Source organism: Loxodonta africana, chromosome 12 (assembly GCF_030014295.1).
Source record: "Loxodonta africana isolate mLoxAfr1 chromosome 12, mLoxAfr1.hap2, whole genome shotgun sequence".
NCBI lineage: Eukaryota > Metazoa > Chordata > Mammalia > Proboscidea > Elephantidae > Loxodonta > Loxodonta africana.
Window position 1 is genome coordinate 19,773,663 of NC_087353.1, and position 14,103 is coordinate 19,787,765.

A 14,103-nucleotide genomic window follows, 5' to 3' on the forward strand; every position below is an offset into this window, starting at 1 on the left:
GTCACTGAATTATACATGCAGAAATTGTTGAATTGGTGTATGTTCTGCTGTGTGTATTCTCAACAACAAAAAAGCTGAGGGAGAAAAGTCCTAGCTGTGGAGTTTAACTAGCTGTGACTTTGGGCAGTCTCCCTGCCTCTCTGGTATAGTTTCCTCACCTACAAGAAGGGGCTAGACATAGTCACCTCACACTGTTGTTGTCTAGATTATAAGTATAAAGCCCCTGATCCAGGTGCCCTGTATTATTATCATTATTATTATAATCCCAGCATAGTGTCTGATAGAAAATGAGTGGCTTTCACGGCATGTCCCCAGGTTTGTTTCTCGACCTGTAAAATCGTGGCCATGGGTCGAGTAGCCGGAAGCCACCCTACACAGCGACGCGGGAGGAGCAAACTGCCCCGCGCTGGCTGCGTGGCCGACGGGAGCGCGGGCGGCGGAAACGGACGGGGCTTGGGGGGGGCGGGGCGCGAGGCGCCCAATGAATTGAATGAAGTGGAGCCTCTTGCCAGGGGTTGGGGGAGGAACCATCTCTCTTCCGGACCAATCATAGAGTAGATTCAAAAAACCCGCGCCGAAGGAAAAATGCGGAAAAACTCGGCGGATTCCAACGTCTGGGAGCAGCCCCAGTGTCTACTGCAGGTGGAGCTGCGTGCTGCCGGCAGGAGCCCGCGGCGTCACCTCTTAAGGAGACTGTACCGCCCGGGCCTGGTCGGATCCCCTTTTCTCCCCGGTCCCAGAGGCAAAAGGGGAGGCGCTGGGAGCCAGAGGCCTGGCGGGCCCAGTGGACTCATACGGGCGTGGCTGCCCGGCAGAGCACGTAGCCTTCTTGGCCAGCTTCCTCCTTTGTACACCGGCGCGGTACTAATAACCCGGTTTAAGGGGAGGAAGGGAGGATCCCGAAACGTTCCAGGAGTTGGGAGGCCATGAAGGGGAGGATGGTGACATTTTTTCTCTGCCTCTTTATATGTACTCATCGTTCCACATTTTTTACAATTGATAAGTGGTATTTTGGTAGTCAGGAGAAAACAACTAAAAATGAACTCCTAATTTCTGACTACCCCACAAAATTACAGTCAGTAATAAAAAAAAAAAAAAAAGACGGAGTAACCCAAAGTAGCACTTTGGATACTGATTACGGAAAACTTGAATGTGAAATGAGTATTAGATGATACCAAGGAATTAATTGATTTTTAGATGTGATAATGACTATCGGCCATAAAATTACCAATAAAAATGTCCATTTTTTGGAGATGCATGCTGAGGTAAGGGTAAGGCTGACAATGTCTGGGAGTTGCTTTAAAACAAATGCATACTAAAAGTTTTACTTGTTGCATTTGTAAGAGGTATGATTGTCGTTGATCTTTCTCGAACATGAGAATACTTTGAACACACGTATGTAGTACTTCAAGAAACAGATCTAGGTGGAAGAGTATCTTCCCTACCCCAACGTCTGTAAAGTATTATGTATCTCGAAAAGGCTGTGTTAAAATTCTAGTGTCTATCTTAGTGACAGCCCTGAGGGCAAACATCTCTGGCAAATCATAAAAACCACATACAAACTTAAATGAAAACTGTGTAATAAGTTCATATCTCCACTCCCACTCTAATGGATTTTCAGCCCCTTCTTCAAGCTGTTTACCAAAAAACACAAACCCATTGCCGTCGCGTCGATATCGACTCAGCAACCCTATAGGACAGGGGAGAATTGGCCCATAGGGTATGCAAGCAGCAGCTGGTGGATTCGAACTGCCAACCTTTTGGTTAGCAGTCGAGCTCTTCAAGCTATTTGGCGCCCAATAAATAGTGAATAAGTTACTGGTTCTTCAGTAATTCTCTGCACGTTCTCAGGATTTTTTGCTCAGTTTGCAATTTTTTACTGGTCAATTTGTGTTAGAAATGAAAATTCATGAATTGATACTGACTGCTAAATTCTCAGGCTGGAAATTGCATGTTAAAACAACGGTGACCTAGGGGACAGTGGAGTCGGAGAGCAGACAGGATTTCAGTTGAGAACTGCACCGAAGGCCTTCTGTCCATATCATTTAAATTGAAGGTTTACTTAGTACTGGGCATTTTACGTGAATTATCTCATCTAATCCTCTCATTTTCGTAATAACCCCATAAGTTAGGTACGGTAATATGCCCCATTTACCAATGAAGGCACCGAATTTTTAAGAAAGTCAGGTGATCTCCTCGTCACACAGCAACTGGAGCCACGGACCTCAGCAGCCAGCGGTCCTAATCATTAGTCTACACTGTCTTTGCCGACCACCCTACAAGCTTGTCAGATCTTAGGGAACACTCTCTGGCCTTGCACTGCATCTAAATGGTGGCGACAATGCTTTTCCCCCTCTGCGAGGGGCGCTTTACAGGCATTTGCACCAACCTCCTTGCAAAATCCTTTGATTCAAACGGTGGAACAAATTCAGAAAAGAGACGTTTTCCGGGATGGTGGATCTGCAGAATCGAGACTCCTCTCGCGCTCCGCGGGCTGGGGCGCGACGCGCAGAGCACCAATCACTGTGCCTCCTGCAGCCAGTCCCAAACGGTTTTTGGGTCCAGTGCCCGCGCGCGCCATAGTGACCGAGACGAGCGCGGGCTGCAGCTTTTTCCAGTGGGACCCTCAGAGGCCTGGACAGCAGCGTTTCCGATTTAACCGGCGGCTCCTGGGGATCCCCGGAGCGGACCCCCGGGAGCAACCCCCCGCGTCCCGGATGTACCGCGGCGAGCGCTTCCGCCCTGCGCTTGAATCTCCCGCGTGAATCGGCGCTTACGCGTGGCCCACGGTCCGATTGGACGCATCCAATGGGAAGGCGGCACCAGCCCCTTCTCATTGGCTCGCTCTCGACGCGCAAGGGGTATTTAAACACCGCTGAGGGGGCACGGAATCGCCTGTTCTTCCTGATTTGCCAGGTGTGCTGTTCTCTGTGCTGCGCCTCCCCGGCTCTCAGGCTATCGCCATGCTGTCGGTCCGTGTCCCGCTCGCCACCATCGACCAGCAGCAGCTCCGGCTTTCTCCCATGAAGGGGCTCACCCTGGCGGACAAAGAGAACACTGTGAGCGTGCATGTGTATAGGGAACCCCGAGGGGCACCATGGCTAAAGCGCTCGGCTGCTAACTGGAAGGGCGGCGGTTCGAATCCAGGAGCCGGAAGGTCGGCGGTTCGAATCCAGCAGCCACTCCCATGGAGAAAGACGTGGCAGCCTGCTTCCGTAAAGATTACGGAATCCCTTTGGGGCAGTTCTACTCTGACTTACAGGGTTGCTGTGAGTCGGCATCGACTCCCCGGCAGTGGGTTTGGTTTGGGTATATGGAGCTGGGTGTGGAGCTGGGCGGCGGGCAGGGAGGAGACCTACACCAGGTTCACCGCGCCTCTTCCCTGCAGCCCCCGTCTCTCAGCAGTGCCCGCGTCCTGGCCAGCAAGGCTGCGAGGAAGATCTTCCAGGAGCCGGTGAGTAGCTGGCTCTCGGAGCTGGACGATGTGCTGAGGCCGCCTGCGCAGACAGGCCCCGAGGTGTAGGGGGCAGCCTTGCAGAGACCGGTCTTGGCGCCAAAGCCTCACTTATTGTCTGTTCAGCTGTTTTCCCGCTTGCCCCATCACTCCACCTCTTCCTCCCCCACCCTCGCACCCCTTTTCCCGCCAAAGCGCCCTTTCCTGTATATAATTTCTTATTATATATAAGTATATTTCCTAATGTATTTCTATATTATGCTCACTTCATGTTATACATAATACCTATATGACGTTTAACATATTGCTTAATATTTATATATTATATATGGGACAATATTTACGTATTATTTAATATATATATTTAACATACTGTTTTGTTACAAGGTTTATTTCCTGCCCTTGTTGAGGTCGAACCACATGAAATTGCCGATAATCGAGTGCGTCCCATCCTAAGAATGGCCATTTCATATGGTTCAACCTAAATTTAGCCAGCCTTTTTGTTGCCTTCTCTAACAGGAGAACACTAAGGTACCTGCCTCCAGCGTGGAAGATGAACCACTGCTGAGAGAAAATCCCCGCCGCTTTGTCGTCTTTCCTATTGAATACCATGATATTTGGCAGATGTACAAGAAAGCTGAGGCTTCCTTTTGGACAGCTGAGGAGGTAATTCAGCAACTTGCAGCCCTGTCCTCAACTCTAGGAAATACCCTTAATGGTAGCTGGTTATAAATTGTTTGAAATATACGTTCTTCTTGGAGACACTGGCCCACTGAGGATGTTAGATATTCTAATTGGCAGAGGAAACTATGTGAAGAATGTTTTTATCAAGTGGTGCTTGTAGACTTAAAAGAAAGTTCAAGACTTATACATATGTGTTAGGTCCTGCACGTTTGAATCTCTTCCCTTTGTGCTGAAATTACGGACTTCTAAACTTCAGGTGGATCTTTCCAAGGACATTCAGCACTGGGAAGCCCTGAAGCCTGAGGAGAGATATTTTATATCACACGTTCTGGCTTTCTTTGCAGCAAGTGATGGCATAGTGAATGAAAACCTGGTGAGTTTCCAGAAAACGTCTGCTTTTATTCACTTGAGTATTTAAGACAGAAGGAATTTGTTTTTCTCATCTTTATAGTTCTTTTATACAGAACATATGTGTATGTGTATCTATGAGGTATTTATGTAATGTGGCGTTTCCTGTTTTACACTGTGCTTTGCAGTTATTCGTTATGGTATTTTGTGAGAAACTCCAAAACAATGTTAAATGGTGATGAGTTTAGGCCTTGTGGCTACCACATTTCATTTGCTCTTTCCTTTTTATGACTTTGCTGTTTTAATAATTTGGATGCATACCTGCCTTGTAAGTGACTGGCTTCTTCTTGCAATGAATTAGGAAAGAATAAATCAATCTTATAATGGTACACAAAAAGGAAGTGTGAGGTGACCAATGCCCATTGACTGGTGAGTAGCTGCTGGTAGTTTTTCCTCAGGTTTAACTTTGATGTGTTCTACCACTAGGTGGAGCGATTTAGCCAAGAAGTTCAGATTACCGAAGCCCGCTGTTTCTATGGCTTCCAAATTGCCATGGAAAACATACATTCTGAAATGTATAGTCTCCTTATTGACACTTACATTAAAGATTCCAAGGAAAGGTGAGTATTAGGGTGGTATGCCAAGATGTTTAGGACTCCTTAATTGTTACTTTAAGTTTTTGCATTCATAAACCAAAAAAGAAAAACCTGTTTCTGTCTGATTGATTTCGACTCATGACGACCCCCAGGTATTACGAAGTAGAACTGCTCCATAGGATTTTCTTGGCTGTAATCCTTATGGAAGTAGATTGCCAGGCCTTTCTCCTGCAGTGCCACTGGGTGGGTTTGAACCCCCAACCGTAAGGTTGGCAGCTAATAACAAATCGGTTATGTCATCCAGGAATCTTTTTGCATCGAGTCGATTCCGACTCATAGCAACCCTGTAGGACAGAGTAGAACTGCCCCATAGGGTTTCCAAGGAGCGGCTGTTGGATTCAGATTGCCAACCTTTTTGATTAGCAGCTGAATGCTTAACCACTGCACCACCAGGGCTCCTTGCATTCGTATAAACAAAAACCCCAGTGCTGTCGAGTCGAATCCGACTCACAGCGACCCTATAGGACAGGGTAGATCTGCCTCATAGAGTTTCCAAGGAGCGCCTGGCGGATTTGAACTGCCGACCCTTTGGTTAGCAGCTGTAGCACTTAACCACTATGCCACACATTCATATAGGGATAGAAAAATTACTTTAAAATTACGGAGCAGACAGGTGGAAAAATAGGCCTAAATTCACTTTATTAGCCAATCACCTAAAAACAAAGTTACTTGATGTTCCAGGTTTAGAATTGGAAGTGTACTGTGGAAAATCCAATCTAATGCCTTACTTTTGGGGAGAAAAACATCCCTAGAGGTTGTATGTGATGAACTAAAACCTGGGTCTGGCAATTACTTATGCGGCAAATGTGCTGAGAACCAACAATGTGAGGCTGGAGCAGGGCAGAGTAGGGGGAATACAAAATAGAACATAACTTGCCTCTGAGGAAGTTGGCAACATAGTACAGGAAATAAAACCTAAAAAAGTATAAGTGAGGTGAATTGTATAATATGCAGAGGTAGCAGTAAACCGTAAGATTAATTTAGGCCAAAATAGTTTAGCTAAAAATGCTAGTTTATATTCATTCGGGGGTAATAGACGAAAAGTAAAGATAGGTTAGGGCTTATTTTGGGTTTTGGACGTTGATTGGAGAGGAGGAAATGAGGAATGTGCTGTTGCGTGGTCTAGTACTAAGGGTTTGCTTTAGAACAGGAGTCTTGTATAGGATGGAAGAGGTGAGCCTATGGGAAATTTGTAGACTACTTGGAAGAATGAAGAGGAATGAATGGTAACTTGAAAGGCCAGTAAGATAGAAGTAGCTCTTTCAGGGGGGATTTGAATACTTTTGCATACAGAAATGGGAGAGGGCATAACTAGGAGTAAACAACCAGAGAGGGGTAGGGTCGGGAAGTCCTGATGGTTAACCTTCATAAGCAAGGTTGAGGCAGACACAGGTTTCTGAAATAAGAGGACCTTAAGGTGGAAAGATAGTGTTTGATGACCTTGACTTCAGAAAACCAAGATCATCCAGAAAGGAACAGGCTGGGATATCAGTAGACTCCTGAGATGGGCCTTGGGATGAATGGGAGGCAGGGGAGTATAGCAAGGAAGACCCTGGCTCATTGCTGTCATTCATAGCCACCCTGTAGCACAGAGTAGAACTGTTCCGTAGGGTTTCCGAGGAGTGGTTGGTGGATTCTAACAGCTGACCTTTCGGTTAGCAGCCTGAACTCTTAGCCATCATGCCGCTAGAGCTGCAAGGAAGACCCAGTTAAGTGAATTTGTATAGCGTTCAGTCGGTTTACTTTTCTGGCATGGCATCAGCAGTGTAGCATAAAATTATAGTAGGAAGCAATCTTAGATCTGTAGCGGTTCAATTATTTTATTATATAAAAACATGTAAGTATAGATATTAGGTCCTAAAAGGCCTATACTATATTAAAAAGTATAGAAATTGGGTCCCAAAGTGATAGTCTTTGAGGACTGTCTGGCTGGGTAATAGCATAGCTTAAGCAGCCCTAAAAGTTAAGATTTTATGGTTATTCAAGTTTAAGAAGATAGGGCTTATGAAACATGTCATGATCTGGACTTGAAATAATTAAGCTGATAACAAATGCCCTTCATGTAATGGGCTAAGAATTTTAGTATTAGATCTTAGGACTCAATATGAACTAAAGATTACCTAAACTTGTATTAAAACCCATTGCCGTCGAGTCGATTCCAACCCATAGTGACCCTGTAGGACAGAGTAGAACCACCCCATAGGGTTTCCAAGGAGTGGCTGGTGGATTCGAACTGCTGACCTTTTCGTTAGCAGCAGCCAAGCTCTTAACCACTGCACTACCAGGACTCCAAATCTGTATTAACTAACTGTTGATTTTAAAAAGAGCTATACAAGAATAAGCAAACCAGCAAGAAGAACATGTCAATTTGAGTTCTTCCCTCAGGCAAAGAATTGGCCGATGTTTGACTTTGGCTGCAGACCCATTGTCCATCCGTATCTAGAAGTTTGTACTCGAGGATCTTTGCTGGGATTGCTAATGCTATCCATGCCTTCTAGGGAGTTTCTCTTCAACGCCATTGAAACGATGCCTTGTGTAAAAAAGAAGGCAGATTGGGCCTTGCGTTGGATTGGGGACAAAGAAGCTACCTATGGTGAGGATACCTTTGGCCCTACTTAAAACTTCCTTTTCTAAGTAATGTTATGGTTCGTTGGCCCTTCCTAGAAGAGAAATACTCACTACAAACATTTTGATGTTGACTCTAATAGGAGAGCGTGTTGTAGCCTTTGCAGCAGTAGAAGGGATCTTCTTTTCTGGTTCTTTTGCATCGATATTCTGGCTCAAGAAACGAGGATTAATGCCTGGCCTCACGTTCTCCAATGAACTTATTAGCAGAGATGAGGTGAGTCCCATTCAAAGAACAGGCTAATCTGGACTCTTTAAATCCCTGCAACTCTCAGGTACCATCCTGGATTCACCGAAGGGAACCCAAGATACCAGGTTGCACTATATCCACATGTAACATGTGAATTCAACCAGGTACTCAGCAAAGAATAAAAGACCTTAAATAATTTACTGAAATTATTTCACTGGTATTCTTGAGTACATTATAATACATTTATATGTACATATGCCTTATAGGCTTGAATACACAAATCTCCAAATAATCGATGGGATTTTTCAAGAGATGTTTTATTACAACTTTTGATCATCGATTTTTCCTTGGCATTCTTTGTGATCCTACTGTACATCAAAGTTAGCTCAACATAAGTAATCAAATCCCAGAGCTGGTAAGCTTCCCAGTGAAATGAGAATCCCTTCTGTTCAGTGTGTGCCGTTGAATGCACTTGTATTAAACTGAAGTAATAAAGATAAAGGTGCCCAGATTTTCTAGTTTAAATCGTATCTGGAAGGCAGGGAGCATGAATCTACAATACTTGGAGCCCAGTGTGCCCATCAAACATTGGATCTTCTCTTATAGGAAGATCTTCCCTTATGGAAAGATGAGGATTTGGGGAGGGTTAATGCACTAGGGCTTTCAGGTTTGATTCACCTTGAAATTTCATTACTAATTTCCTGTGCATTCGATTGTGAATTTAAAAGCTAACTAGTCTAGTTGCTGAGAATGTTCTTTCCTGCTAGGAGTAGTAGCACAATTAAAGAGCTCCTGCTGTAGAAAGAAAGAAGGCTTTGAGTGGAACTTTTGCTCCATTCTTTGCCATCACACAGAGCAGCAAGGCATAGACCTGTCATGATCTAGGTGGCAGCATTGAGGGTCTTTGCTGGGGCTGAGACTACCTCAACACAAGCAGAGTATAGAGATGTAGTCAGTGTCCCTTTGACAATTTAAATGTTCTTCGTATTGCCAAGTAAGTTGTATAAGGAGCATACAGAAAAGGATAAAGCAATTTCATATTCCAAGTTAATGGTAGAAGTTCCTTGGCTCTAGAGTGATCTTGACCTTTTTCTTCTAGGGTTTACACTGTGACTTTGCCTGCCTCATGTTCAAACACCTGCTACACAAACCTTCGGAGCAAAGAGTCAAAGAAATAATTATTAACGCTGTTAGGATAGAACAGGTGGGTAACGTAAGGGTCACCCTCGTGCTTGCTGGAAGACAGGTGTCTTTTATGCTTCAGTTCTATTCAGAAGCTTTATTTTGGTCCATAGGAGTTCCTTACCGAGGCCTTGCCTGTGAAGCTTATCGGAATGAATTGTACTTTAATGAAGCAGTACATTGAATTCGTGGCGGACAGACTAATGCTGGAACTGGGTTTTAACAAGGTAAAGTATTGTTTTTAGCCCCCTCTTGGTTCTTTTTGAAATTGGTGTTCTGTATTTATATTTCGATGTGAACCTTTCCAGGTGTTCAAAGTAGAGAATCCATTTGACTTTATGGAGAACATTTCACTGGAAGGGAAGACTAACTTCTTCGAGAAGAGAGTAGGCGAGTATCAGAGAATGGGAGTGATGTCGAGCCCAACAGAGAATTCTTTTACCTTGGATGCCGACTTCTGAGCGAACAGAAGACGTGCTCTCATTTTGCTGATTTTTTTTTTCCCCCCTTCTCATAAAAAAAAAAAAAAAATCAGCTACTTTAAATATATCAACCAGCCACGCCAACTAGGAGAAATCTTTGTTAATGACATCTTAGAAACTGATTAGCTACCTCAAAACCAATCCTGTTTATTAACCAGGCTAGTGATATCGCCTAGAATGAGAAGATCTTAAGACGGGGTACTTAGATTTTTATGAAAAATCTTGTCAGTGTTAGGTTTTTGCAAGCAGGCTAGCCGTAGATACCTTTTTTATAGCATACCAGCAGCAATCTTGGCTTTAGAGTGGGGAGACCCTCAAGCTAGTTTGATCCAGCAGGATTTAAATTGTTCAGTCAGTTGGAAGATGTCAGCCTCACTGCTTCAAAGCAGATTTGAAAGTTTTACTTACTAGTATGTATATAAAACTGGCACTTTACACACAAACACACATTGTACTGTCAAGGTAAAAGTCTGATTTTTGCCTAACGTTGTTAGTTTCTACACCGAATACATACTTCATGGGAGCTAATTGAAAATTCACTAGGTGACTAAACGAAGTTAAACCTGTGTGGACTAGGCATGTTATTTCTAACTTTTGTTTTCTTTAATGGATTAGAGTATTTTAAAATTAATTTCATAGTCAATCCTGTGCTTGCCTCAGCTTTAACTGGTTGATACCACATAGAAGAAGCTAAGTAGTGCTTTTTATCCTGTAGCCCAAACAGACATGCTGAGCTAGAGTGTCCTGAAATAAGAGATCAAAGAAGATTAGTTTGTTAATGGCTAATCTCTCAGAGAAAGAAGCTCTTAACTTAAATCATTAGGAATTGAGGCATAATCTGGGCTGAATAGTGAGCTGTGTCTGGTATCTATTGAGCGGCAATAGTATTTTGTTTCTCAAATTGTATTTCCTGCAACTTCTAGTCGATCAGAGGACATGGTCTTCAAGCAGTCTTCTGGGTGGGATCTAAGATATTATTGCAAGATGATTTTCAAATCAGGCTTGAACAAAATGACCCATCCAAGATCTTGTTCCTGTTAAGTCGTAAAGCCAAGGATTAGAAGAAGCTAAGTAGTGCTTTTTATCCTGTAGCCCAAACAGACATGCTGAGGTAGAGCGTCCTGAAATAAAAGATCAGGATTTTTGTATTAATTTACTGCATTTATATTTACTACATGTCTTTGAAATTAGAAAATGTTTTTTCTATGAGGCCTTTTAGATGATACCTGTGGTTCATACTTGCAATATATCTTGAAGTTCATAATGGATTAGACATTGCTCAGTGCAATCACTTCTAACGTTTATCTCAATCTGAGTGCCAATCTGTTAGTTTCCTAAACTTCTAACCAGGAAACTGGTGTTCCGTGCAAATATTTTTTTATTTTAGGAGGAAGTATAAACATATACTTAATAGGGCTTATAGTAAATCATCCGCCTTTGTGTTCCCCCAAAATAAAAAAAGTCAAGGAAATAATTCATGAGCTACATTGATGAGCATGTTTGCTAACCTACTGTGTTGATTTTTGGCTATTTGACCACTGCCTTGTATAATTTTCGTTAACATTTATTGTGTAAATACTCAGGCTTTTTTTTTTTTTTTTTTTCCTGTAATATGGGATCCTCTTAAATTATTGTTAACCTAAAGTTAATAAGTCCTCACACTTGTGTAACCCTAAGATGGAAAAATGCTCGCCCTTGCGTTGTCAGGCACAGAGGAAGTTTAAAATCCCACTGGGAGTCCACCTAAAATGTAATTCGAGAATTGACTTCTGCCAACTCAGATTCCGTTTCCTAATCTGTTTAAGGGAAACAAGTTTTGGTGTAAAACATTTCAAAGTCTTAAAATTGAATATGGCACAAGTGTTACATGGTTAAAATAAAACTTTTTATATCAGTTCCTCGAGTGTGATAAAATTTGCATTACAATTCAGGAAGAAAAAAGTGTGAAGTATTTTTCATAAAGGCTCACTAGTTTGCTTTTCATCAGTTCTGGGGAGTGGCTTTTGTAATGTCTTTTCTGGCACAAGGTACCTGAAAGCAGATGCCCAAAGCTACACTGCACATGGAATTGTGAAGCCCAGGGTTCAGTAGACAGTTTTAATTTTCCTAAAATCCTTGGGTGAGTCACTTCTCTGGGTCTCCGTTTTCCCATCTGTAAAATGACGGGGTAGGGATAGATGATGACTAAAAGTCTTCCTATATTAGTGGTTTGTTTTGTCCTTTCTTCCTCATCTAATTGACCTGTGTGGACTTTTGTGTGGATTTATCTTGGCTCCTTTGTAAATGCCCATCCCTGACTCAAAATCCCACCCACCTTCATAAAACCTTATAAAATTTACAATACTCTACCCATTCCCAAACTATTTCTTATACATCATACCACTTTGATATTCAGTTATTCATTTAGCAAATAGTGATTACTTTGTTAGCCCCAGTGGCGCAGTGGTTAACGTGCTTGGCTGTGAACTGAAAAGTCAGCGGTTTGAACTCAACCAGCAGCTCCAGAGAAAGGTGTGGCCATCTGCTTCTGTAAAGGTTACAGCCTTGGAAACCCTATGGGGCAGTTCTACCCTGTCATATAGGGTCGCTGTGAGTTAGAATTGACTTGATGGCAATGGGTTTGGATTTTTGGTTAACTTTTGTCATGAGGGCAACGGTGGCTCAGTGGTAGAAGTCTCTTCTTCCATGAGGGAAACCTGGGTTCAATTCCAGGCCAATCCACCTCATGTGCAGCTACCACCCACCCCACTGTCAGTGGAGGCTTGCATGTTGCTATGATGCTGTGGAGCTTTCAGAATAAGGCAGACTAGGAAGAAAGGCCTGGCGATCTACTTCTAAAAATCAGCCAGTGACAACCCCCTGGATCACAAAGGTTCCATTGGCAACCAATCATGAGGCTAGGGCAGGACTGGGCATCGTTTTGTTCCATTGGTGGGGTTACCATGAGTTGGGGGCTGGCTCAATGGAAGCTAACATCTGCCACTTTGTCAGGCACTGTTATGGTCACAGGAGCCCTGGTGGCAGTGGTTAAGCACTCAGCTGCTAACTGAAAGGTTGGCAGTTCAAACCCACCAGCCGCTTCGCAGGAGAAAGCTCTGGCAGTCTGCTTCTGTAAAGACTACAGCCTTTATGGGGCAGTTCTACTCCGTGCTGAAGGGCCGCCATGGGTCGGAATTGACTCCACGGCAGTGGGTTTGGTTTTGATTGGTTATGGCCGCTGGAGATAGAGCAGTGAACGAGATAATTCTTCTCTGGAGGTGAAGTGTGGAGTGGTGATGCAATTATGGAGAACAGGGAGCAGGAGAGAATTCTAAGGTAGGGGTGGGAATACAATAGTCAAGTGACTGGTTAGGGAAGGCCTCATGGAGATGATGTTTTTCTGCTGTGGGAATGGGCAGATTGGGACTCAGTGATGGTACTGTTCCTGCCATTATTATGATTCAGATGTCTTCCATGTTTTTCCTGTGTAAGAAAATGCGTTCTTTAACAGCACAGGTTTTTATCCATTTATATCTCAACACAAGGCCCTCAAAGGATCGGGTACTCCATGAATGGCTGATGGATGAGGAAATTAATTAGGGCAGAATCATTGGTGGTACAATGGCTTAAGTGCTCAGCTGCTAACCAAAAGGTTGACGGTTAGAACTCACCCAGCAGCACTTTGGGAGAAAGACCTGGTGATCTCCCATAAAGATTAAAAAAAAACAAACCTGTTGCTGTTGAGCTGATTCTCATTAGCAACCCTAAAATTAAAATTGAGAACTAACCACTGAAAGAAGAGAACCGAAATGTATAATTTCCAAAGCAGTAGAGCGGTAGGGGAGCTAAAGCTTAATCAGTTTATAGAAGGCAGATAAGATGGGGGTGGGGGGGTGTGGAGAAAAGGTATGCTAAATGGCACAGAATAAAATGGTAGAAATCAAAGTAAGCATGATAAAATATAAATAGACTAATTGGTTAAAGGACAAACTTTGAGGGTTCGGTTAAGGAAATTCTGGCTATATTTCTCAAAGTCACACGCAAAAAGGAATAAAAGAGGTGGAAAAAGTTTACCATGCTAAACATTGGTCATTAAAAAAAAGACTTCAAGGCAAAAGGGCTTATTAGAGATAAAAGTTATGGCCCAAAGAACAAGCCTCTGGAGAAAGAACTTTGCACCTGACAACACGAATTCTCTGGAGTGTGCTTGGGTGTTTAATCATGCCTTCCCCAGCAAGTGATGAAGTCCTGGGCACAGTGTGATGGCGGGAAACCTCTTGTTCTGACACCCTCTTCATTCACTCTCCCGTGTCCTCCCGGGTCCTCTACACAGTTCCTGAGTTAGCTTTTATGCCACCTGCACGCTTTCTCGTAAGTAACTGTTGAAAGCTCAAACCTTGAGTATGTCTTAGCTGTCTCTGGCAGTTATAGTTCACCTTCCTATCAGACAGGTACTGTCTCTGTGTTGCGGGTATTGGGGCAAACCTGGTCTCAGGACCATGG

At 43.5% G+C, this 14,103-nt stretch overlaps 1 protein-coding gene across 2 annotated transcripts; it reads left to right on the top strand.

Moving 5' to 3' along the window:
- The first annotated feature begins 2,883 nt into the window (after positions 1 to 2,883).
- Positions 2,884 to 11,518, top strand: RRM2 (ribonucleotide reductase regulatory subunit M2). Of its 2 annotated transcripts, XM_003411883.4 has the most exons (10): positions 2,884 to 3,059; positions 3,389 to 3,454; positions 3,974 to 4,120; positions 4,395 to 4,511; positions 4,973 to 5,106; positions 7,641 to 7,735; positions 7,851 to 7,984; positions 9,057 to 9,161; positions 9,253 to 9,366; positions 9,448 to 11,518. In XM_003411883.4, exons 1-10 carry the CDS (start codon positions 2,964 to 2,966, stop codon positions 9,598 to 9,600), a joined length of 1,161 nt encoding a protein of 386 aa, XP_003411931.1. In that variant the 5' UTR covers positions 2,884 to 2,963; the 3' UTR covers positions 9,601 to 11,518. The 2 variants fall into 2 exon arrangements, with proteins under 2 accessions (XP_003411931.1, XP_064151097.1); XM_064295027.1 differs by having other exon boundaries at positions 2,945 to 3,454.
- The last annotated feature ends 2,585 nt before the right edge of the window (positions 11,519 to 14,103 follow it).

Excerpts from the sequence above, each read along its gene's own strand:
- RRM2 (XM_064295027.1), top strand. The coding sequence starts at position 3,188 with ATGGAGAAAGACGTGGCAGCCTGCTTCCGTAAAGATTACGGAATCCCT. Across the intron at positions 7,985-9,056 it reads AACTTATTAGCAGAGATGAG|GGTTTACACTGTGACTTTGC; the intron begins GTGAGTCCCATT and ends TTTTTCTTCTAG. Across the intron at positions 9,367-9,447 it reads TGGAACTGGGTTTTAACAAG|GTGTTCAAAGTAGAGAATCC; the intron begins GTAAAGTATTGT and ends GAACCTTTCCAG.